Here is a 24748-nt window from a genome sequence, read left to right on the forward strand (position 1 = left end):
CAAAATCATTTTATTTCACTTCTTGGTTGCTTCTCATAACACACCCAACAATGAGACTTACACCACAACTTAGGCTTCAACATGCCATAAGCCAACATCTCATTTTAAAATAAAATCAAATACTCCCAAGATATGAAATACACACATGATCTTAGGCTTTAACAAGCCATTAACAACCAAATACATTACAAGGCATGAACTAATCACAATAACATAGGCCTTTCATATGCTACACACTATTCTTGGATCTTATTTCCATGCTTCCACATGCCATTCCACCATTGCCTTTACTTTACCATGCTTTCACAACCTACATGTGAGGGTAAAAACCTCATGAGCTATTAAGCTCAATAAGGGTGCAATGCAAAATAATTATGAACATAACAAGGTTATATGATGTCAAATGCATGTAAGTATGGCTAGGTTTCTTTTCCCTCACAACCCTCCAAAGTTAGAGGCATCAACCCACCATTTCAACCATGTTTCCAAACTAACCTATGGCCATAAGTCTCATGAACATAAAAGAACATGCCAAATGCAACATATACAATTTATGAAACATATTTACATTGCAAGGCTACCCTCCCATGGGGCCATCCCTTAACTCTTCTTGAATCTTCAAATCTTCATTTCAAGAGAGCTTCCATCAACATCTTCTCCCATCTAAGATAGCATTGAAACAAGAACTCACTTACTTTGCATACAAGAACACTAAATAAAGAGAAGAAGAATGCACTTACCTTGATTCATTTCTCTTCTTCTTCTTCTTCCTTTCCTCTCATCTCTTCTTTCTTTCATTCTTTCTACAAATAGCCAAAGGGAGACAAGTCTTCCACACTTGCCATTTTATACTAGCTCTCCATTTTTCAAGAATAAATCCTAGCCATTGGATTTATTTGGTGAGAATAAATCCTCACCCTCCAAACTAACACAATCATGGCATTAAGTCTTGCTTAAAATCCACCATTGGATCTTTTCTCACTTTACAAGACAAAATCTTAGCCATCCAAAGGAAGCACAATCCAAGTGCTTTGCTAGGTTTTAATCCTAGCCTTTGATCTAATTTGGAGATTAAATCTCTACCTTCCAAACATTTCTCTCTAAAATATCTCCACCCATTTAGCAATCCATGCCAACTTCTAAGACTTAATGATAGCCCTTAGATCACTTTCAAAATCCAAGAATTAATCTCATCCTTTGAATTATCATTTTTTTCCCATTTAAATTAATGGAACTATTTTCATATCCATCACATTTGAGAGACATAAATACTTTCTTATGTATTTAAATAAATCTCATATTTTCCAAGGCATTAATGGTGACCATTTACCATTTTCTTTTAGATTTTCTTTAATCCATATAATCATGCCTCTCATTAAATGCTTGAAAGACCAATTAGCATTTCTTTTGCAATTAATTAAATCACCCCATTTATACTTGAACAAGACTTTGCCAAGTGTCACCTTTAGACATTAACCTTGGCTTCCAAGCTTCCATCTCCACCATCCATGTGGCATCACCACATTAATCCATTATTTTAGGGAAAATTAATTACTCTCTCTCAAATAATTGAATATTTATCATTTTCCATATTTTCCATAATTAAATTCCTCTATGGAATAAATTCCAAATTTACCAAAATATCCTTTGTGAATTATTAATCCCATATATCTCCACATAATTACAAAAGTGGGATTAAATTCACTTACTCACCTAATTCCACATAAGAATTATTTTCAATTTACTAAAATACCCTTTATTGGATTTCACTATCCATATTACCCAAAATGCCCCTCTCATAGGGCACCCTCATTTTCAAGGATCCATCATCTTCTCAAGGGTATTTTTTTTTTTTTTTTGAAAATTTTACACTTCCATTCTCATTCTCTTAACACCGGGATTACTGGGTGTTACACACTTACGGGCGCCACCGGTAAATAATCGACTAGATTACTCACCCGACTCAACTGAAGGGTTGGACTATGTTTCAACAAGGAACGCCCTAGAAGGGAACTAGGCTTCGTCCTTCCATTCGCTCCACTCAGGAATCAATCCCAACTCAAACAAGAAAAACTTAGTGGACCGAGACCCGAAACTCGAGTGAGCTTCACCTCTCTTCAGCTTGCCTCATAGCAAGCCAGAGGTGACCCAGGCACAAAGCTAGCATAACAAACACTTCGCTAAGTATTGGGGATTTATGAGAACATACCTTGCTGATCTTTACTCGGTTCGAACTTGGCTTCCACAACTATAGCCACATATACATCACGCAGACGTACAATCATCTATCATACCATTATGATTACAACAACTAGATACCTCCAGTGCTCAATAACGCTTACATTAATCACATGAATACATATAAGAAAATACAGGAGAATACACATCCACACATCTCGGGTAACGATGCGAGCTGCCACAACAGCCTCCCGGCACCATCCTTGCTTGCATATGGTCTTGCATCATCTACAACATGAGGTAAAACCTCATGAGTCATAAAGACTCAGTAAGGGTGCAATGCATGTAAATATGAATATAACCATGTTTATGTATGCCAAATGCATGTAAAATAAGGCTAGGCCCATCCATCCTCACAACCCTCCAAGGTTTGAAGCGTTAACCTATCAACCTCTACAACACTTGTCCTCCTTATGGCCACATGTTCACTGGATCTCACATCACGCAAGATAACCACTACATGCAAATGCTTCATAAAAACATTATCAAACATATTTACCAACTTGCAAGGCCACCTCCACATGGGGCCATCCCTTACCTAGATTGAAGCTTCACCCCTGCCTTGGGCGAGAACGCCAGCCCGGACTTCGAGCTCTTCTAGGATCACCGTCTTCCCAGACGAACCTAGATGCAAACACACACAAACCCAACTCCATTAACATCCGGTATTAAACCAATACCCTCAACTTTTCCACACATCGCAAAACTCCCCGACAACAACTTCCAATCAACCTCACCCGAGGGTTCAATCCAACCAAGACGACACAATTTATTATCTCTCATAATGAAAATATTTTGAAAAGATTTAAATTAATTACCTTGATTAATCTGGAGAATAAGTTAGATCAAATGCCCACACCAGCGATACCTCTTTGGTTGCCATTTCGAGTCCAAAATCCCAATTTTTGAGCTTCTGGCACGCTCCTCGAGCCCCAAATTAATTTCTAGAACTCTCCCCAATTTTTCTAGAATTTTTCAGAATTTTTCCCTATTTTCCATATTTTCTTTTTCTTTTTTTTTTCTTTTCTTTTCTTCCTCCTTTCTTCTCTTCCTCTTGCGCATGCCCGCTTCTTCTTCAACCTCCAACGCGCACGCAGCGCCTGTGGGCGCCGCCTGCCATCGCTGTGGCTCCGCCAGCCCACGCTGCAGCTGCGGCCACCACTGCCAGCCGCTCTTGGATGCTCTGCAACCACCGTAGGCGATCGCTGCCGCGATGAGCATCCACGAACCAGCTTCCCCTGTGCGCAATCGGCTGCCATGGCCGACACTAGTCTTAGCCGCTGCTCACGCGACCCTGTCGGCCGCCTCAGCTCGCTGTGACCCCAAGCGCTCCACCACTGAGCCGCCACTGCTGCTCTGTCGCCTTCGGCCACCTCGCTGCCGGGGTGCTTCATCGTCGGCCATGGCAGCTACTACCATGGCCGATCTTCCCCCTTTCTCGCTTCTTCATCCCTCTCACTCTCTCTCGCGCATTGCTCTTTCTCTCGGCCATAGCTCCCTCAATCTGATTCTCTCTCCCTCATGATCTCTCATTCTCCTCTACTTCGGCCATTTCAAATATGGCAGATACAAACACTAGGATTCGTCACACACACACGCTATATATATATAATAGACAAATTAAATTAATTCCCCAATTTCACATTAATCCCACTTAAAGAATTTTAATTACACTTGGGAATTTTCAATAATTGCTCTTGGGCCCTCCAAAGCTTTAAATTATTATCATCAACCCACCAAACTCTTGATTTATCAAAAATTAATTATCGACTTTTACTCAGAAATACTGAGTTCGTCCCTGCACCTACGTGGGACCTCTATTTGACCCAAAATCACTTCAGGGTTACCTTATTCGCAAAACCAGACTACCCCTAGGGTCCCCTCAGTTTCTTGGAGGTCCCTTGTAACCATTCGGGACTGGCACCCATTCTGGCTTATACCGAAATTATTCCAAAAACTATTCCCGATCGGACTGCTTCTAGCGTCCTTATCCTCATCTCGAGACTCTTACCAATCTCTTGCCCTCTTCCCTGGACATCCAAGTCCTGAGGCACTCCCAGCAGCCAATTCGGCAATTTTATTAATTAACTTCTTGAAATCAACCTTTGGGCTTCCCGGACCACCCGAGGTCCTACCAAAATAATCAAACTTTATTTATTTTTCAATATCATGTAATATCGGGTATTACACCTATACCCGCAGACTCACCTAGATCATTTGACTGAGTCTGGTGTTACGCTCCTAAGCTAGACCAGACTCCTTGATCAATCTGGCGCTTAGGTCTCCCAATCAAACTTGGACGCTTGAGATGAATCCCACGTTGGATACTTGGCCCAATCCAGCTTTCCCATGGCAAACAAAACTGATGGAAAACAATAGGCACCATCGAGAAGTGTCCCCCATTAAAAAAAAAAAAAAGAGAAAAAAAAAAAGGATAGAACCACCCATAACGATAGATCAACTCGGGATCATCGGATGCTCCAATAGCTATGCCCGCAGACTCACCTAGATCACTCGATTGAGTCTGATGCTACGCTCCTAAGTTAAACCTGACTCCTCGGTCGATCTGGTGCCTAGGTCTCTTGGAAAATTCAGACGCTCGGGATGAATCCCGCGTTGGATCTTTAGCCCAATCTAGCTTCCCTTTGGCAAACGAAGGCCCCTCCCAAAAACTTTCGTGAAGGCCCGACAATCCCCAATCTTGACAAAAGCTGAGAGCTTGATGAATGTTGCATGAGTCTCGCAATCATGTCAGGGGCACGAGGCCTATCCCGAGTTTCCTAGGGCCAAAGAGCCTTGAAGAGAAGATGTAGACAGGAACAGACAAAAACTGAACTATTGTGGCTAATAAATCAAAGCATAAAGAGGTATGAATGCAAGTCGCATGACCAACAAGCAAATAATGGAAACATAATAGAATTACGTAGTGATTCAAATAAGGCAGTTACGTGAGGCACGTTGAAATGACCACCAAGAAACTACATTCATCCAAAGATGACAAAATGAAACGCAATAGCCAAAGAAATGCGTCAAAAATTCTAAGAAGAATGCTTTGAGATGAAACTAGTAAAATGATCGTTCCTTATAAGCCAGTTAAAAAATAATGTAAATTATAAATTCTGCACTAATCTTCGGCTAAGGGACGATCCACGTGACCTGAACCCACACTAGGGAGTAGATTCTGAGAAGCACCAGCACTAAGGTCCATCTCTAGGCCCTTCTCGATAATCTGAGTGGTGCTAAACATGCCGACACTTACTTCACCCTCCTCGAGCTCAAGAGCGTAAGAGCTCCACGAACATATCATTATCAAAAGTTACATCCGAGAAAGAGCCTGGGGAAGCAAGGTTCTTAAGGAAAATTCCTGGGGAAGCAAGGTTTCTAAGGAAAAATTCATGAGGAAATAAAGGTCCTTCGGAAGGGGCCTTTGGGGGTGTTCTTCGGGAAGAGCCGTTTCCGATTGATGGAGCCCTATGCTTAGAAAATACTCTTCATTTTGTATCTAAGAAAACCAAAACAAAGAGTAGGGGACAATTGTTGTGCCCCAATAATCGGGAGGGAGAAATCTAAGCATTGTGGGGAAGGAGCTTCGGAAGCTGCTGAGGAAGGAGCTTCGGAAGCTGCTGAGGAAGGAGCTTCGGAAGCTGTTGGGGAAGTTTCCTTCAGAAGCTCCCTTCAGAAGCCCCATTCGAAAGCGGCTGGGGAAGGTTTCTTCGGAAGGAATCCTTTGGAAGGGCCAAGTGTGCTCCCTGCTCGATCTCTATAAAAGGCCAGGTTCAACCCTTAGAAAGGGATCCAGACATCGATATTTCTCTCCCACTTTCCTTTCAAAATTTAGTCTTCTTTTCCATTCCTCGCGATTATTTTCCTTTCGTTACTGACTTGAGCATCGGAGGGCCTTCGCGGGAGGAAAATCCCGCGAGCCTTCTAATCCTTGTTTGTCCACTACAGTTCCTTCGGAAGGACCAAACACCCTTCGGAAGGACCAAAAACCCTTCAGAAGCTACTGGGGAAGACCTTCGGAAGCTGTAGGGAAGACCTTCAGAAGCTACAGGAAAGGACCTTCGGAAGCTACTGGGGAAGACCTTCGAAAACTGCAGGGAAGGACCTTCAGAAGCTACTGATAGAGCACATATTTTCATATTATTTAGCCCTTATATTTAGTCTTTTTTGCACATTAGTTGTGTCATTTTATTCATCTTGATTTTATTTCATTTTATTTTATAGGAATTGGGCTTCACACTATCTTACTTTATTTTTCTAGGTTTAGGGCTATGGGAGCATGAGATGGGGCATAAGACGTCTTGATGGCAATGAGATATCTTGGAAATTGGAGATAGAGAAGTAAGGGCAAATTTTGGCAGATTTAACCTCCTGCACTTCCTTCAGTATTTTGGAAAAGATAAAATTTCAGAATGAAGATCATGTCTTCAAAGATGCTGTAGAGGACTTCTTGGGCTTTCTGGAATGCTATGGTTTGTCCAAATCCGAGTTCGTTTGGGCCTTCAAACAGCGCTTCAAAGTCGGGGCTAGGAAGTTGGGTCAAATTAGGAAAGCTGCACAGATGCTGATTCTTTAAAAGGCCATATCTTGGGCGTCCGATATCCAAATCAAGTGATTCAAAAGCCAAAATTCATCTAATCTTCCTGATATACAATTATTATGAAGAGGCCGAAGCCCAGAACGCAATTTAACCTATCCGAAATCAGCTGTGAAGTGGCAGTAACCTAGGGTTTCCTCCTTAAGCTCTACTTAAGCACCTTAAGAGGCCATTAGGGCAGAATATATTCTTTTGAAGGGCATGAACTGAAAGTAAAGCAAGATCGCTACGGGGCAAGCAGCGTAGTTCAAAATTTTGAACCTTACCCCGATCCCGGCGATTGGATCAACGTCGAAATCAAATCATTCACAAACAAATAAATAAATCTAACCTTTAGATTATCGAGTCGTTCGCGGATTCGAGCCGTCCAAGCGTCTGGCCTCTAACTCGTGATACGCGGCACGCGTCCGTTGGCAAGGAGAGCGGAATAGGAGTGCTAGCTCCTTCTCCTTTGCGCGGCTTGTGTATGGACGGTAAAAGAACACCCACGTTTCAAATCGATGCCAAAAGAAACGGGGAAGAGTGAACGGCAATGCGTTTTTCAACTCTTGAAAAACGACACCAAAAATCACCTCAATAATGGGCAACCTATAAAAGGATATTTATAATGAAATATCCTAGGGTTTCTAAAACCCTAATGGATTGGGCTAGCCCATTAATTCTAATTTAATTAGAATCATAAGTGGGCTTATTCTAGTCCAACTAGAAATATAATTAAATGGCCCAATATTTTTATAGGTTAAATAAAATATTATGGCCCAAATCTAATTCAAGCCCAAATATATTTTATTTAATATTTGGCCCAAATCTAATTTGGTCCAAATATAATATTTAATATTTGGCCCAAATCTAATTTAGTCCAAATATAATATTTATTTTAATATTTGGCCCAAATCCAATTTAGTCCAAATATAATATTTAATTTAATATTTGGCCCAAATCTAATTTAGTCCAAATATTAACTTGAGCCCAAAAATATTTTATTTCCTATTTGCCACTCCAACAAATGGAAAATCATTAAATTAGAAACTCCTTCCTAATTTAATCAAATGCCATTTTTAGGAAACTCTTTCCATTACGACGACTCCTCGTCATATCGACGTCATTACGTCTATCTGTTCTTTTTACGTGAGAACCTACGACGGCACAACTTTTTGCCGAAGTGTCCCACTTAACCATACGTCCACTCTCCTGGTTTAAGCCAGGGACCGTGCCTATTGCGTATGACTCATTAGGCTTCCGAATATGTTGGCAATGTGTCGGTACGAACACATAAGACAAGATTGACCTCTAGCAAGGCGTCATGCCTACCCAATTATTCAGAAGGATTCATAATCCGCAAATAACCTTTCACGAGCATGGTTACCGTGTAATACGATCCTCTCGTCAATGCATCTTATGTGATCTCAAGTATGGCGATGTGTTGCTTGATAATGATCACATGAGTTTTCTTCGGTCTTTCGGATATCTTCACTTAATAGAAAGTGAATCAATAACTCCTTATTGATCTCTTTCACCATGGCCATGGATTTAAAGTGAATATCCATCGAATGCGCCTTAGATACATCATCCTCTATCAAGGGATAGACGAGTCCCATCTTGGCTATGCACCCATCTCCATAAGCCTCATGATATACCCAACGATCGCCCACGTGCAGCCTTTGTCTAGGCCCATCGAAACGATGTCAAAGCATACCGGTCTTCTTATGAGATGACCGTGACAACCTCAGGTCCAAGGATTAGTTACACCCATCTCGTATGAGAATTCCATCAACATTTAACCAAAATGGATTCTCATGGCGAGTCATGTCCAGTGACACGTTCTCCAACATTAGTCACCTATGTACTTGTCTAGGCATCCCCATGCCTATGGGTGTGAGACCCCCATTGCTATCACATAGCAAAAACATAGCACATACAAGTCTTACCGCAATTGTCAATGTCCATTCTTGACATTGCTACGACTTGGGACGTTTAATGATGTCTATAAACTGTGATGCATCATCTCACATCTTTATAGATTATTCACAGTATACATCATATGGACTTCTATCTAGTTTCATTCGGTTATTACAATAATAACAAGAAACTAATAGAATGACTTCTTGTGAATTTGAATAACTCCTTATTCAAATAATAACATGATTACAATTGTCAGTGTACAACATGCCCAATCTGATTGGGTCTAGAGCACCTACACTAACAATCTCCCACTTGCACTAGAGCCAATCATTCATGTATCTTATACCTGATGATCGAACATGACTTTCATGTTTCTCCTGGGACAGAGCTTTAGTCAAGGGATTTACGACATTGTCATCCGTCGATACTTTCTCTACATATGTCACCTCAGCTGATAATCTCCATTATCATATGGTGATGCCGCAATACAAGTTTGGTCCGTTGATGAGACCGTGGTTCCTTCGCTTATGCGATGGCTCCATTATTGTCCCAATAACTGTTATTGGATCATTAATGCTGGACACCACTTTAAGTTCATCAATGAACTTATGGATCCATACAACCTCCTTAGCTGCTTCAAAGGTTGTTATGTATTCGACTTCAGTTGTTGAATCTGCCACTATCTCTTGTTGGAACTCTTCCAACTCATGGCCCAGCCATATAGGCAGAATATGAATTTCTACTGTACGTGATTTAAAATCATCATGGTCAAATTGGAAACTGGCATCCATGAACCCCTTCATGGTATGCTCTTATTCTCCATATGGCAAAAAACATCTCTTTAGTGCTTCACAAGTACTTAAGAATGGTTTTCACAGCAATCCAGTGTTTCTAACCTGGATCAGCTTGATATCTACTACATATGCTCAAAGTATATGCGATATCAGGCCTCGTACATAACATGACATACATGATCGAGCCAATAGCCAAGGCATATTGCGCTCGACTCATCATATCTCTCTCATCTTGTGTCTTCAAACACATAGCCTTGGAGAGATGTATTCCATGTGACATGGGAAGACTTCTCCTCCTAGAATCTTCCATGCTAAACTTCTTTAGCACCCTGTCAATGTACGCGCTATGGGAGAGTGCTAGCAACCTCTTGGATCTATCTCTATAGATCTTTATTCCCAGAATATAGGCTGCTTCTCCCAAATTCTTCATGGAGAAAATACTTTGAAAGCCATATTTTAACTAATTGCATCATGGGAACACCATTCCCTATGAGCAATATATTGTCCACATATAGGACTAAAAGGACTACCACGCTCCCACTAACCTTCTTGTAAACACAAGGATCAACTTCCCTTTTGTGAAAAATCAAACTTTTTGATCTTTTCATCAAAACATTGATTCTAACTCCGGGATGCTTGCCTTAGTCCATAAATGGACCTTTGCAAGTTGCAAATCTTATTTGCATGTTTATGAGTAACAAAACCGTCAGGCTGTGTTATATACACATCCTCGACCAGGTTTCCTTTAAGGAAAGCTATTTTGTCATTCATCTGTCATAACCCAGAGTCAATGTCAGACATTGCCTCATCATAGGTAGTAGGCTCATCGTTCACAACCAGAAGTACATCTCCATGCGCCGAGATGAGAAATCCATATCTCTCTTGCTCGCAACGAACCCTCATCGACCTATGAGGTTCTTGTGTAGAAGGTTGGGGAGTTGACACAACTTCTTGTGTGTGATCTTTCTCGGGTTCTTGGAGGGGAGTATTTGTTTGTGGTTCGCCTCGAATCTTATTCGAGCTTAACATTCCTCCCACTAGCCACAGCATCTAAGAATTCCTTCTCAAGGAATACCACATGCTTGGCAACAAAACACCTTTTGTTCACATGGGTGGTAAAAGTAATATCCACTTGGATATCCCACAAATAGATATCTCGTCGATTTGGGTTGTAGCTTATTACTGTCAACACGTTTAACATAAATTTGACAACCCCAAATCTTAAGGAAAGACAAATTTGGCTTCTTTCCTTTCCATATCTTATATAGAGTCTGAGTAACTGATTTACTTGGAACCCTGTTCAAAACAAAGATCGCGGTGAGGAGTGCGTATCCCCAAAATGAAATAGGGAGTTCAGCGCGACTCATCATGGACCAGACCATGTCCAACAAGGTCTTATTCCTCCTTTAGACACACCATTCATCTCTGATGTTCTAGGTGGAGTCCATTGTGAGAGAATCACATTCTACTTCAGATGATCAAGAAACTCACTGTTCAAGTATTCACCACCTCGATCTGATCGAAGTACTTTGATACTTTTCTCAGTTTGTTTCTCTACTTCAAATCTGAATTCTTTGAACTTTTCAAAAGTCTCAGATTTGTGTCTTAAAAGATACACATAACCAAAACATGATCTATCATCAGTAAAGGTTATGAAGTAGATATACCCACCTCGAGCCTGGATGGATATGGGCCCACACACATCAATGTGCACAAGCTCTAGCACTTCTGTGGCCCTCTCTCCCTTTCCTTTAAAAGGAGATTTAGTCATCTTACCAAGTAAACAAGATTCGCAAGCACCATATGATTCATAATCAAATGTGCTAAGGTATCCATTTTTATACAAATTGGATATGCAAGTCTCATTTATATGGCCAAGGCGACAATGCCATAAATAAGTGCTATTTAAATCACCTGATTTCAGTCGCTTAATATTTATGTTATTAATAGGAGTATCAACATCAAGAATATACAAACCGTTACATATTGTTGCTTTACCATAAAACAACTCATTTTTATAAAATGAACAACTATTGTTCTTAAATAAAAAATGAATATCTATCATTGTCAAACAAGAATTAGAAATTATATTCCTAGTCAAACTAGGATTGTAGTAACAGTTATGTAACTCTAATACAAGTCCTGTGGGCAATGTCAATAAATAGGTCCCTACAACTAATGGAACAACTTTTGATCCATTTTCCACGTATAGGTACACTTCTCCTATTATTAATCTCCTCGTACTCCTAAGCCCATACACAAAGGTGTAAGTATGAGCATTGGATCCAGTATCTAATACTCATGTGGACTGATCAGAAGTAAATAGATTAATTTCAATAACATAAATACCTGAAGTGCCTTGAGTAGAACTCTTCTTACTCTGCACTTCTCGATTTATCACAGTGGAGATAGATTGCATCCTTTTTGCCTTTTGGGTTTTAGTCTTCTGGACTCTTCCAGATTGCGCTTGGAAGAACTCTTCTTCCTTTTTGGCTTTCTTACTCTTGGGCTTGCCCTTGTGCGCCATGGGCCCTCCAACTAAGAGAACACTTCCCTTAACCTATAATCAATTTTAGGTTCGGTCTCCCTTAGTATGGACAACCACTCTCCAAGAGTCTTTTCCATAACTTTTAGGGAGAGACTATAGCAGCGAATCTAAGGTAAGTTTCAGCATCCATACCCAAGTTCAGCTCTAGCAACCTATTGATAAAACATATCATCTCCATGACATGCTTCTCAACAGATGATCCTTGAGCCTAGCCATGATCTCATAGGCATCATAACTCTTATGTGGCGACCTATGTTTCGGGGTCATGGCAGCCAAGACGATATATCAAGCGATGATCATATCACCCATGTGCATCGTCCAGGCCTAATGTGCTATTATTTCTTTAACTGGTGGCTTCGTAAGAAGATAGCTCTTTATCACATAAAGAATCTTATCATACATGAGGACTATCCTCAAGATGATCTCCCAGTCATAGAAATTAGTCCGTTGAAGGTATTATTGCCCTCGAGTATCGATCTTATCGACATGTTTCCAGACATTCTGGATCAACAACTGAATAGAGATATTATTATAATCATATTGAATTACGAAATCATAAATTGCAAGAAGTAACATTTTATGATTGCTCCCACTATTTTCTACGAGTTTGCCACCCTCTAGACATAACTCGGGAAATCCCGTTAGAAGATTTCCTAGCAGGCTAGGATCCCATCTCCCCTCGCACAACCTTGAGTGACTCAACAAATTGTGTTAGGATCGATTAGGTAGGTACTTGCTACCAATTGCATCTCCATGCAACTCCTAGATTCATTGGGTTGACAACTCCTTGTCAAGCACATCTTATGTGACTCCCAATCTTTGCCTCTATACTCAGTAAGGCCTTGAGTGACTCAACAAACCCCACCTTTCTAGTTAAGTCGAACCCATCATTCAGGGACATCTCATGGCCCATGAAGCATAGGAATCATAGGTGACACATGACCTTGAGTGACTCAACAAATCAAGTGCCAGCTAGAAACCTAATGCTTCATAATGATGGAAGGCAAGTTGGCTTAATATTAATGAGGGATTTATTATTTATTTATTTAGGTCTCATCACATGCAATTAATCAAATTAATAATGCATAATAAACGACTCAAACCGGTGTATGGTATGGATAACTACGGCTAGTCCCCTCGAGCCATAGAAGGGAAGCTAGCGGGTCAAACCTAGGTGAAGAATCACATCTTGCTTCATAAGCACTTTTTCAAGCCTTCATTGGTGTTCGAATCTTGTCTCCAATTTGGCTCCATCTCTTGCTCTTCATACAAACTACAACTATCACTACTTTATTCTATTCTACATACATTACATAGAATCAGAAACCCCGAGTTACATTCGGGGGGAGTAAGATGAGAAGAGAATGTACATTAGAGTATAAGAGAGGCAGGACACGCAGGCCCTATTTTAAAAACCAAATTTACAAGCATTCATTCCCAACATAAAATAAATGGTCGACTCGATCCATACCATACACCCATGCAATCAATCACATTAATTCATATAAATTATGTTAATTAATTGTCGCATTTATTTCAATTTTAATGAAACACTTTCAATAAATTGAAAATTTGTATAATTTTGGAAAAACAAAATTGTTTTAATTGTGTTAGGCTTGGGCTCCATCCATTAGTCTAACTAACAAGGCTCAACAGGCCTTGGATCAACCAATGTATGTCAAACATACATTAGCAGCCCAATAATTAAAAATAACCCAATTAATGGCCCTAGCCCATTTTTAATCACGGCCCATAAGTGTCATACACTCATGGATCGGATAAAAATAATAAAATTAGCCAAACAATTTGGCCGAGCCCCACCAAAGAGAACGGAATGCACTGGGCCACCGAAGGGTCGGCCCGGGTGCTTCACGAGGATCCCCGGGAAGGATCAAACCGAAGCCCGAGGGAGCGGGAGGGGCCGGGAGGTGGCTGGGCAGCATGTCGAACATGCTGCCAGGCCGCAAGGCCCATGGGGCGCGCATGGGCCGCGCTGGGCGCGGCTGGGCCGCGTCTGGCGCGCGCTGGTCGCGCATGAGGCGCGCCTGGCGCGCGCTGTCGCGGCCCGTGCGGGCGGCAGGGGCCGCGCAAGGGCGCGCGCGGGCCGCTGGGGCTGCGCGGATCGGCCACGCCCGCGCGCGGGTCGCGGGTCGAACCCGCGGGCCGCGCGCGGGTCGCGGGTCGTGCCCGCGCCCGGCCGCGCGATGCGCGCGCGCGCGGCCACGCTTGGGGCCGCCTTGCGCGCGCGCGGCCGCGGCTGGGGCCGCCTGCGCGCGCGCGGCCGCGCCCCAGCGCGCAGGGCCGCGCCTGGCCGGGCCCTGCGCGCGCCCAGGCCGTGCCCAGCGCGCGCGGGCCCCCTTCGGCCGCGTCTTTCGACGCCTCAATGCATCCGTATGCACCCCGAACCCCGTTTCGCCCTTTTCCGTGTCATACACGATCTTTTGCCCTTTACCCAAAAACGTTTTGCAATCCAAAAAAATACAAACGCAACAATCATTTAATTATTTCACAAATAACAACATAACCGAATCCGCACATTATGAATTGAAATATTTCGATGATGGCTCTGATACCACTGAAAGTAAAGCAAGATCGCTACGGGGCAAGCAGCGTAGTTCAAAATTTTGAACCTTACCCCGATCCCGGCGATTGGATCAACGTCGAAATCAAATCATTCACAAACAAATAAATAAATCTAACCTTTAGATTATCGAGTCGTTCGCGGATTCGAGCCGTCCAAGCATCTGGCCTCTAACTCGTGATACGCGGCACGCGTCCGTTGGCAAGGAGAGCGGAATAGGAGTGCTAGCTCCTTCTCCTTTGCGCGGCTTGTGTATGGACGGTAAAAGAACACCCACGTTTCAAATCGATGCCAAAAGAAACGGGGAAGAGTGAACGGCAATGCGTTTTTCAACTCTTGAAAAACGACACCAAAAATCACCTCAATAATGGGCAACCTATAAAAGGATATTTATAATGAAATATCCTAGGGTTTCTAAAACCCTAATGGATTGGGCTAGCCCATTAATTCTAATTTAATTAGAATCATAAGTGGGCTTATTCTAGTCTAACTAGAAATATAATTAAATGGCCCAATATTTTTATAGGTTAAATAAAATATTATGGCCCAAATCTAATTCAAGCCCAAATATATTTTATTTAATATTTGGCCCAAATCTAATTTGGTCCAAATATAATATTTAATATTTGGCCCAAATCTAATTTAGTCCAAATATAATATTTATTTTAATATTTGGCCCAAATCCAATTTAGTCCAAATATAATATTTAATTTAATATTTGGCCCAAATCTAATTTAGTCCAAATATTAACTTGAGCCCAAAAATATTTTATTTCCTATTTGCCACTCCAACAAATAGAAAATCATTAAATTAGAAACTTCTTCCTAATTTAATCAAATGCCATTTTTAGGAAACTCTTTCCATTACGACGACTCCTCGTCATATCGACGTCATTACGTCTATCTGTTCTTTTTACGTGAGAACCTACGACGGCACAACTTTTTGCCGAAGTGTCCCACTTAACCATACGTCCACTCTCCTGGTTTAAGCCAGGGACCGTGCCTATTGCGTATGACTCATTAGGCTTCCGAATATGTTGGCAATGTGTCGGTACGAACACATAAGACAAGATTGACCTCTAGCAAGGCGTCATGCCTACCCAATTATTCAGAAGGATTCATAATCCGCAAATAACCTTTCACGAGCATGGTTACCGTGTAATACGATCCTCTCGTCAATGCATCTTATGTGATCTCAAGTATGGCGATGTGTTGCTTGATAATGATCACATGAGTTTTCTTCGGTCTTTCGGATATCTTCACTTAATAGAAAGTGAATCAATAACTCCTTATTGATCTCTTTCACCATGGCCATGGATTTAAAGTGAATATCCATCGAATGCGCCTTAGATACATCATCCTCTATCAAGGGATAGACGAGTCCCATCTTGGCTATGCACCCATCTCCATAAGCCTCATGATATACCCAACGATCGCCCACGTGCAGCCTTTGTCTAGGCCCATCGAAACGATGTCAAAGCATACCGGTCTTCTTATGAGATGACCGTGACAACCTCAGGTCCAAGGATTAGTTACACCCATCTCGTATGAGAATTCCATCAACATTTAACCAAAATGGATTCTCATGGCGAGTCATGTCCAGTGACACGTTCTCCAACATTAGTCACCTATGTACTTGTCTAGGCATCCCCATGCCTATGGGTGTGAGACCCCCATTGCTATCACATAGCAAAAACATAGCACATACAAGTCTTACCGCAATTGTCAATGTCCATTCTTGACATTGCTACGACTTGGGACGTTTAATGATGTCTATAAACTGTGATGCATCCTCTCACATCTTTATAGATTATTCACATTATACATCATATGGACTTCTATCTAGTTTCATTCGGTTATTACAATAATAACAAGAAACTAATAGAATGACTTCTTGTGAATTTGAATAACTCCTTATTCAAATAATAACATGATTACAATTGTCAGTGTACAACATGCCCAATCTGATTGGGTCTAGAGCACCTACACTAACATGAACAGTAGCCAACTTTCCCTCTCACCATTGTTCTTGTCAAGATGGAAGGCTAAGGATTCTGTAATCAGTTGCAATACCATCCTTGTTCCCGGTTTGAGTCTTTGGTTTTAATGGAAATCTATTTTTAGTTTTAACTTTATTGTTCTCTTGTTTCTGTTCTCTCTTAAATCTGTGTATGTGTTGATACCGGTTGGATGAATGCATGCATTGTCTTTGTTTGAGAATCCAAGGTTTTTGTGCTCGGTTGAGGCTTTAACTAGAAACAAGAACAACCTGTTTGAATGGTATTTCAATCAGTCTCAAATCTGTGCAATAAGGGGAATCAAAACTGATAGATTGAACTAAGAGGTTTTTGAAATCTGTTTATTGGTTTTCTTTCCAATCTTTAGCGGTTGTTAAAGAATTTTTCTGATTTTCGATTTGAGGATTAAAGCTAAACAAATTGTTTATTGAAAAGGCGATGAAAACTGGGATAGAAGGTTGGTTTGTAACTGATTGCATCTCGATTATTTGTGTTCTTGCTTATTTTGTTTTTTGTTTTATTCATCAAAACTTTCCCCCCCGTTTAACCTTGTTTTGACAGATCCGTTGGAGGTTCGTTGGGAGACGACTTAGGGTTGCACCCTTGCTGCAAATCAAAACCATCATTTATCTAATCTATCGGTGTTCGACAGCCCCGGTCAGATTTTGGCGCCGTTGCCGGGGAACCAATCTCGTTTCTGTCAAAAGAAGACTGATTCAAAAAAAAAAAAAAAATTATTCTTTGATAATCTAATAGCAAAGATTGTGGTTGCTACTTGGTATATAGGTTGGAAACTAGCTGGTTGCGGGCTACCGGTCCAAAGCGAGTTAACCATACTCGGCACTGCTAGATACAATGCCACGTACCAAGTTTATGCCATAAATCAAGAAGTGAACATGCCTTCAGGAATAGCTGCTGACAGAAAAATCTTATTCTCTGTTTTGTAGTGAGACTAGCAAGCTGCATCCAAGTGCAAGAGATAGCAAAATTCAGCAGTTTTAACAGAAAACTCAGCAAGTGCAAGACAGAAAACTCTTATTCAGCAGTTTTGACAGCCTCCATGACAGATAGCAAAATTTAAGGATTGAGAACAAGATACCGGTTCTATCCTCTTCCTTTCTCATCCTTACTTGATGTTCTTTCATGTCTTTATACCTCCCTTGATGTTTTCTTGCATTTAGAATGGTCTTTGAGGCAAAATAGGAGCTGATTTGATAAAAAAAACGATTTTGACAGTTACTGTTCACTGCTTCCTACTTTCTCCGTTTGAGCTGAAACTTGGTGTCCAAAGAAATGGGGTAGTGAGGATTATGAGTCACTTCTATGTAGTGAGGAGATCGTTTTTTGGCCAAATTCCAATGTTTAGACCACTTTTTGGTCCATTTTGTGTTTCTCAGTGGCTAATTTTGTGTGGTTTTTAGTGTTTTTAGGTCCCTCAGTGTTTTAGTGTTGAAATTTTGTGAAACATTGCATAAAAAAAATCATCTAAGGGCTTTTTGTTTGACCTGTTTTTGTGTTTTTGTGTTTGTGTGTTTTTTGTGTTTATTGAGTTTTTGGTGTGCATAGGCCAGTTTGTGTGCTGTTTGCTGTTTTTTGTGAGTCATTTTGAGTGTGTTTTTGTGCTGATCTTTAGTGCATGACCAGGTCTTCTAAGGACATACCAATTGACCTAGACCTTGAAATAGAAAGGACCCTTAGGAAGCAAAGGAAGGCTAGAGAGTTAGAGCTTCGGATAGCTGATAATCCTCCTGCCTCTTTTGCCACTGCATCTGATATTCCTTCTGTTTCTATACCTACCCCTGACTTAAACACAATGGCGAGTAATGGGAATAATGGAAATCATGTAAATCATGGTCATTTGGATGGTAGAACCATTAGAGAATTGGCTGCCCCTGATGTGCACTACCAGTCTTTATGCATTCAATATCCCCAATTGGATGCAACCTTTGAATTGAAATCTGGGCTAATCCATTTGCTTCCCAAGTTTCATGGCCTTGCAGGTGAAGATCCGCACAAGCACCTCAAGGAATTCCATGTTGTCTGCTCCACAATGAAGCCACAAGGAGTTGATGAGGAGCAGATAAAACTTAGGGCCTTCCCATTTTCATTGGATGGAGCTGCAAAGGATTGGTTATACTACCTACCACCTGCTGCCATCACAAGTTGGGATGGGCTAAAAAGAATCTTTTTGGAGAAGTTCTTTCCAGCATCCCGAACAGCCGCCATTCGGAAAGAAATTTGTGGCATAAGGCAGAATCATGGGGAGACATTACATGAGTATTGGGAGCAATTCAAGAAACTCTGTTCTAGTTGTCCACACCATCAAATCAGTGACCAGCTGCTGATCCAATACTTCTATGAAGGTCTTATTCCAATGGATAGATATTTGGTGGATGCAGCTAGTGGAGGAGCCCTCTCTGAAAAGACACCAGCAGCTGCTCAAGAGCTAATCTCCAAGATGGCACAGAATGCCCAACAGTTTGGTACCAGGTCAGCCACTCCCATGAGACAGGCCAATGAGATTGGTGTTGCTGCCTTCAATGACCAACAGAGGATAGAGAACAAACTGGAGGAATTGGCCTCCATGGTCAGACAGCTAGCCCTTGATAAAGGACAGTCCAAATCTCAGCAGGTATGTGGTATTTGTTCATTATCCTCCCATGGTACTGACCAATGTCCTCAACTGCAGGAGAATACAGAAGCCTGTGCTGGCATTTTTCCAAAAAGACCCTTCCAGCCACAGCATCAGCAGCCTCAGCAACACAGATATGATCCATATGCTGCCACCTATAATCCAGGGTGGAGAGATCATCCGAACTTGAGGTATGGAGGTCCTTCCAACCAGCCATTCCAGCCACAGCAGCAGCAACCTCAGCAGCACAGATTCAATGCACAAAGACCAAGTCAATCAATGCAGCAACCGCAACCAGTACCTAAATCCGAATCAAGCTTGGAAGATATCATGAAGCAACTCGTTGCCAACAATCTCCAGTTTTAGCAAAGGACCGACACTGCCATACAAAATTTGGAGACATAGATTGGACAGCTGGCAACCAACATCAGTGAGCTACGGAGTCAAGGTTCGGGTCAGTTGCCTTCACAGCCAGTTTCAAATCCAAGGGGCAATGTAAGTGCCATCGTTCTCCGTAGTGGCAAGGAGTTAAGCAGCCCACCCTCTCCACAACCAGAATTTGGGCAGCAACAAGAAAGCCAAAAGGAAGATCAGCCTCCTCCCATTCAAAAGGACAAGCAGCCCACCACCATTGATCAAGATAGAGGAGAGACTTCTTACAACCATCCACTGCCATTTCCTCACCGAGCCACTCAAAATAAAAAGAGGGCAGAAGCTGAGTTGGACAAGGAGATCATGGAAACTTTCAAAAAAGTTGAGGTGAACATACCACTCTTGGAGGCCATCAGACAGATTCCCAAGTATGCCAAGTTTCTCAAAGACTTGTGCACCCACAAAAGGAAACTGAAAGGAAATGAAAAAATCAACTTGGGAAGAAATGTGTCAGCATTGATTCAACCTGCCATGCCTCAGAAATGCAAAGATCTAGGGACTTTCACCATTCCTTGCACCATTGGAAATTTGCAATTTCATAATGCTATGTTGGATTTAGGAGCCTCTATTAATGTGATGCCTAAATCTGTGTATTCTTCTTTGCAGGCAGGTGCAGGCACATTGACATCTACAGGAGTGGTGGTTCAGTTGGCAAATAGGAGCACAGCATACCCTGAGGGAGTATTAGAGGATGTATTAGTAAAGGTAAAGGATTTCATATTCCCTACTGACTTCTATGTTTTGAATATGGAGGATGATCACACACCCGGACACGCACCACTTATTCTAGGTAGACCCTTCTTGAAAACTGCAAGGACAATAATTAATGTGCATGAGGGTACTTTATCTATGGAGTTCGCTGGTAACACCATTCAATTCAATATCATTGATGCCATGAAGTATCCCTTAGAAGATCATTCTGCCTTGCATGTTAACTTTATTGACTTAATGGTGGAGAAAGCATGTGTTGAGTTGTATAATCTTGAGTCTGAATTTCCCACCATCCATGATTTTCCTGATGATATGCATTGCCCTCAGTGTCATGACGGACTCAGTAAGTGTAGTGTTTGTTCTGAAATAGATGAGTTTTTGAGTATTGTTGAGAGTGCACCTTCTCATACTATATCCGATTCTCATGTGCCTCCCATAGAGGAAGTTTCTGTTGTTGAGAATGTAGTGCAGGTAGGTGGCAACATAAGCAGACTGGTGCCTTCAATTCAACATCCACCCACCTTGGAGTGTAAGCCCCTGCCCGAGAATCTGAAGTACGCCTACTTGGCGGATGGAGACAAGCTACTCGTGATCATCGCCGACAACCTTCAGCCTGACCAAGAGGAGAAGTTGCTGAATCTATTGAAGCAACATAAGAGAGCCATAGGTTGGTCACTTGCAGACATTCCCGGTATATCCCCTTCCTTATGCATGCATAGGATTCATTTAAAGGAAGAAGCTCGACCAGTGAGACAGCCCCAAAGGAGACTCAATCCAACCATTCTAGATGTGGTAAAGAAAGAGGTAAGTAAACTACTTTCGGCTGGCATTATTTATCCTATCTCTGATAGCAAGTGGGTGAGTCCAGTGCAGGTAGTTCCGAAGAAGACAGGATTCACAGTGGTAGCCAATGAGAGGAATGAGTTAGTGCCCATGCGAGTGCAGAACAGCTGGAGAGTCTGCATTGACTATAGGAGGCTCAACCAAGCTACCAGGAAGGATCATTTCCCACTCCCATTCATTGATCAGATGCTAGAGAGGTTAGCTGGAAAGTCCCATTACTGCTTTCTTGATGGTTTTTCCGGTTATTTTCAGATTTGCATAGCACCGGAGGATCAGGAGAAGACCACCTTCACCTGCCCCTTTGGCACTTTTGCATACCGGAGGATGCCATTTGGTCTATGTAATGCCCCAGGTACGTTCCAGCGATGCATGGTGAGTATATTTTCAGATTTACTTGAGCATTGCATGGAGGTTTTCATGGATGATTTTTCTGTTTATGGGACCTCCTTTGATGAGTGTCTAATCAGTTTGGGTAGAGTCCTAAAGAGATGTGTTGAGAAGAATCTTGTCCTAAATTTTAAAAAATGTCATTTCATGGTAGAGCAGGGGATTATTTTGGGTCATGTTGTGTCCAAGAGGGGTATAGAGGTTGATAAGTCCAAGGTCGATATCATTTCTTGTTTGCCTTACCCCGCGTCTGTGCGGGAGGTACGTTCTTTCCTTGGACATGCAGGATTCTACAGGAGATTCATCCAAGACTTCAGCAAGATTGCCCTTCCAATGTCCAACCTGCTTCAGAAGGATGTGGAATTCAAATTTGATGAGTCTTGCAAGATGGCCTTTGAGGAGCTCAAGAGGCGCTTGACTTCTCCACCCATCATCCAGCCACCCAACTGGGACTTGCCATTCGAGCTCATGTGTGATGCTTCCAATTATGCAGTTGGTGCCGTCCTTTCACAACGAGTGGAGAAGAAGTCACACGTCATTGCTTATGCCTCGCGCACTCTGGACAACGCCCAAGCAAACTACACCACTACTGAAAAGGAGCTTCTTGCCATTGTGTTTGCTTTAGATAAATTTCGCTCTTATCTCCTGGGTTCTAATGTTGTCATGTTTTCTGATCATACAGCTTTGAAATATCTCTTGAAGAAGCACGATGCCAAACCCAGGTTGATACGGTGGATGCTCCTGCTTCAAGAGTTCAATGTTGAGATCAAAGATAAGAGTGGAGCTGAGAATCTTGTGGCTGATCATTTAAGCAGGCTTCCTTCCTCTTCAGATGCCACTACCATGGACTGTCAGCCTATCAAAGATGACTTCCCAGATGAGTTACTCTATCACTTGCATGGTACTGAGCCCTGGTATGCTGACATTGTTAATTTTCTAGCTGCATCTAATATCCCTGCCCATCTTAAGAGAGATCAGCTAAGTAAATTTAAAAGTCAGGCCAAGTACTATGTATGAGATGATCCATATCTATGGCGCATGTGTAGTGACCAAGTCCTTAGGAGATGTGTGCCCGATATTGAGTTTGCTTCAGTCTTGCATTTTTGTCATTCACTTGCATGTGGTGGTCACTTTGGTCCTCAACGCACAGCTAGAAAGGTCCTAGACTCAGGTTTATATTGGCCATCCCTTTTTCGAGATGCTCATACATTTTGTAAGAATTGCACACGTTGCCAGCACACAGGATCAATATCACGTAGGAATGAAATGCCTCAGCAACCCTTACTATTTTGTGAGATCTTTGATGTTTGGGGCATTGATTTCATGGGTCCTTTTCCTGTCTCCTTTGGTTTTGTGTACATTCTTTTGGCTGTGGATTATGTTTCGAAATGGGTGGAAGCTAAAGCCATCAGGACTGATGATTCTTCTATGGTTGCAGATTTTGTTAGATCTCATATTTTCTGCAGGTTTGGCATTCCCAAGGCCATCATCAGTGATCAAGGATCCCACTTCTGTAACAGAACGATGCAATCCATGCTCCGAAAGTATGGAGTTTTACATAAAGTGGCGACGCCCTACCATCCACAGACCAATGGGCAAGCTGAGGTTTCAAACCGAGAGATCAAGCATATTCTAGAGAAGACAGTCCAGCCCAAGAGGAAAGACTAGAGCAAAAGGTTGGAAGATGCACTTTGGGCCTACCGCACGGCCTACAAGACTCCTATTGGCATGTCCCCATATCGACTGGTCTTTGGAAAAGCATGTCATCTACCGGTAGAGATCGAGCATAAGGCCTATTGGGCGGTAAAGCAATGCAACATGGATATGACAGAGGCTGGTTCCCAACGAAAGCTTCAATTGCAAGAGCTTGAGGAATTGAGATTGGAAGCATACGAGAACTCCAGAATTTACAAGGAAAAAACTAAGGCTGCTCATGACAAATTCATCAACAAGAAAGAGTTCAAAGTTGGCCAGAAAGTCCTCCTATACAACTCCCGTCTAAAACTAATGCCAGGTAAGTTGCGTTCTCGTTGGATTGGTCCTTTTGTGGTTACTCATGTTTTTCCTTATGGTGCAGTTGAGCTTATGGATGAGTCAACCACAAGGCGATTCACAGTCAACGGGCAGCAGCTTAAGCCATTCTACGAGAGCTTTCAGGAGCATACTATGGAGGAGCTGCATCTCCTCAATGCCGCCTACAATTGACAAAATCAGGCTGTTCCTCTCTCCTTATTTTTTTTTTTTTATTATTTACTTGTCCAATACTTGATTCTTGCTACATTCTTTCATTGAGGACAATGTAATGTTTAAGTGTGGGGGGAGGAGTTTTAGAAAATTGAATTAATAAAAAAAAATATATATATATATATATATATTCTTATTTTTGGCAAAATGAGGCAAATTGAGTTTGAAAGAATTTGGCATGATTAGAAAGTCGATCTTATCTTTTTGGGCTTTCAAGTAAATTGGAAATGAGTTTGGCTTGGTGAGTTGATTAAGGTAGCCTTTGTGGGAATATTTGTGCATGTTCTTGTCCTTTCTTATGCTATACCTGCATCCACTAATTATGGGTATCACTCTAGAGCTTGTTTTGAATCTTTATTGAAGCTATCAATGCTCATGCATGTGAAAAGATGATTAAGGCATTCTTTCATTTTACTCGTCATACAAAAAAAAAAAAAAAAAAAAAACTTTCCCCTTCTTTAGGTTGAAGAACATTCATTGCATCCCTTGATTATGGCAACATATTAAGCAAGTCCTTTGGAATCAAAAAGAAAAATAGATAGAAAGGCCAAAGGCCAAGGTGAGATGGAGCGTAAAACGCACTCGCCAAAGTGAGATGGAGCGTAAAACGCACTCACAAAGGTTGGGATGGAGCGTAAAACGCACCCACCATTCAAAAAAAAAAAAAAAGTTCTATTTTCTGCTTGCTTAATAGTTCTTCATTAATCTTGGATTGTCTTGAAAGTTTTCTTCCTAAGGTTTACTTTACTTTTCATTGCTATCTTCCTATCCTTTTCAGAGCCATGAATAAAAGTCCTTTTGATTTGCATGCAAAAAGCA

General features: G+C 41.7%; 1 protein-coding gene across 1 annotated transcript in view; it reads left to right on the forward strand.

The window, feature by feature from the left end:
* LOC127802183 (uncharacterized) overlaps window positions 1-23766 on the forward strand; it is a 100839-nt gene extending 77073 nt beyond the window's left edge. The window contains 3 exon segments of the mRNA XM_052337889.1: window positions 21526-22407; window positions 22501-22599; window positions 23763-23766. Coding sequence (XP_052193849.1) covers window positions 21526-22407; window positions 22501-22599; window positions 23763-23766 — 985 coding nt within the window.
* Window positions 23767-24748: the final 982 nt, after the last annotated feature.

This window comes from Diospyros lotus, chromosome 5, assembly GCF_014633365.1.
Source record: "Diospyros lotus cultivar Yz01 chromosome 5, ASM1463336v1, whole genome shotgun sequence".
NCBI lineage: Eukaryota > Viridiplantae > Streptophyta > Magnoliopsida > Ericales > Ebenaceae > Diospyros > Diospyros lotus.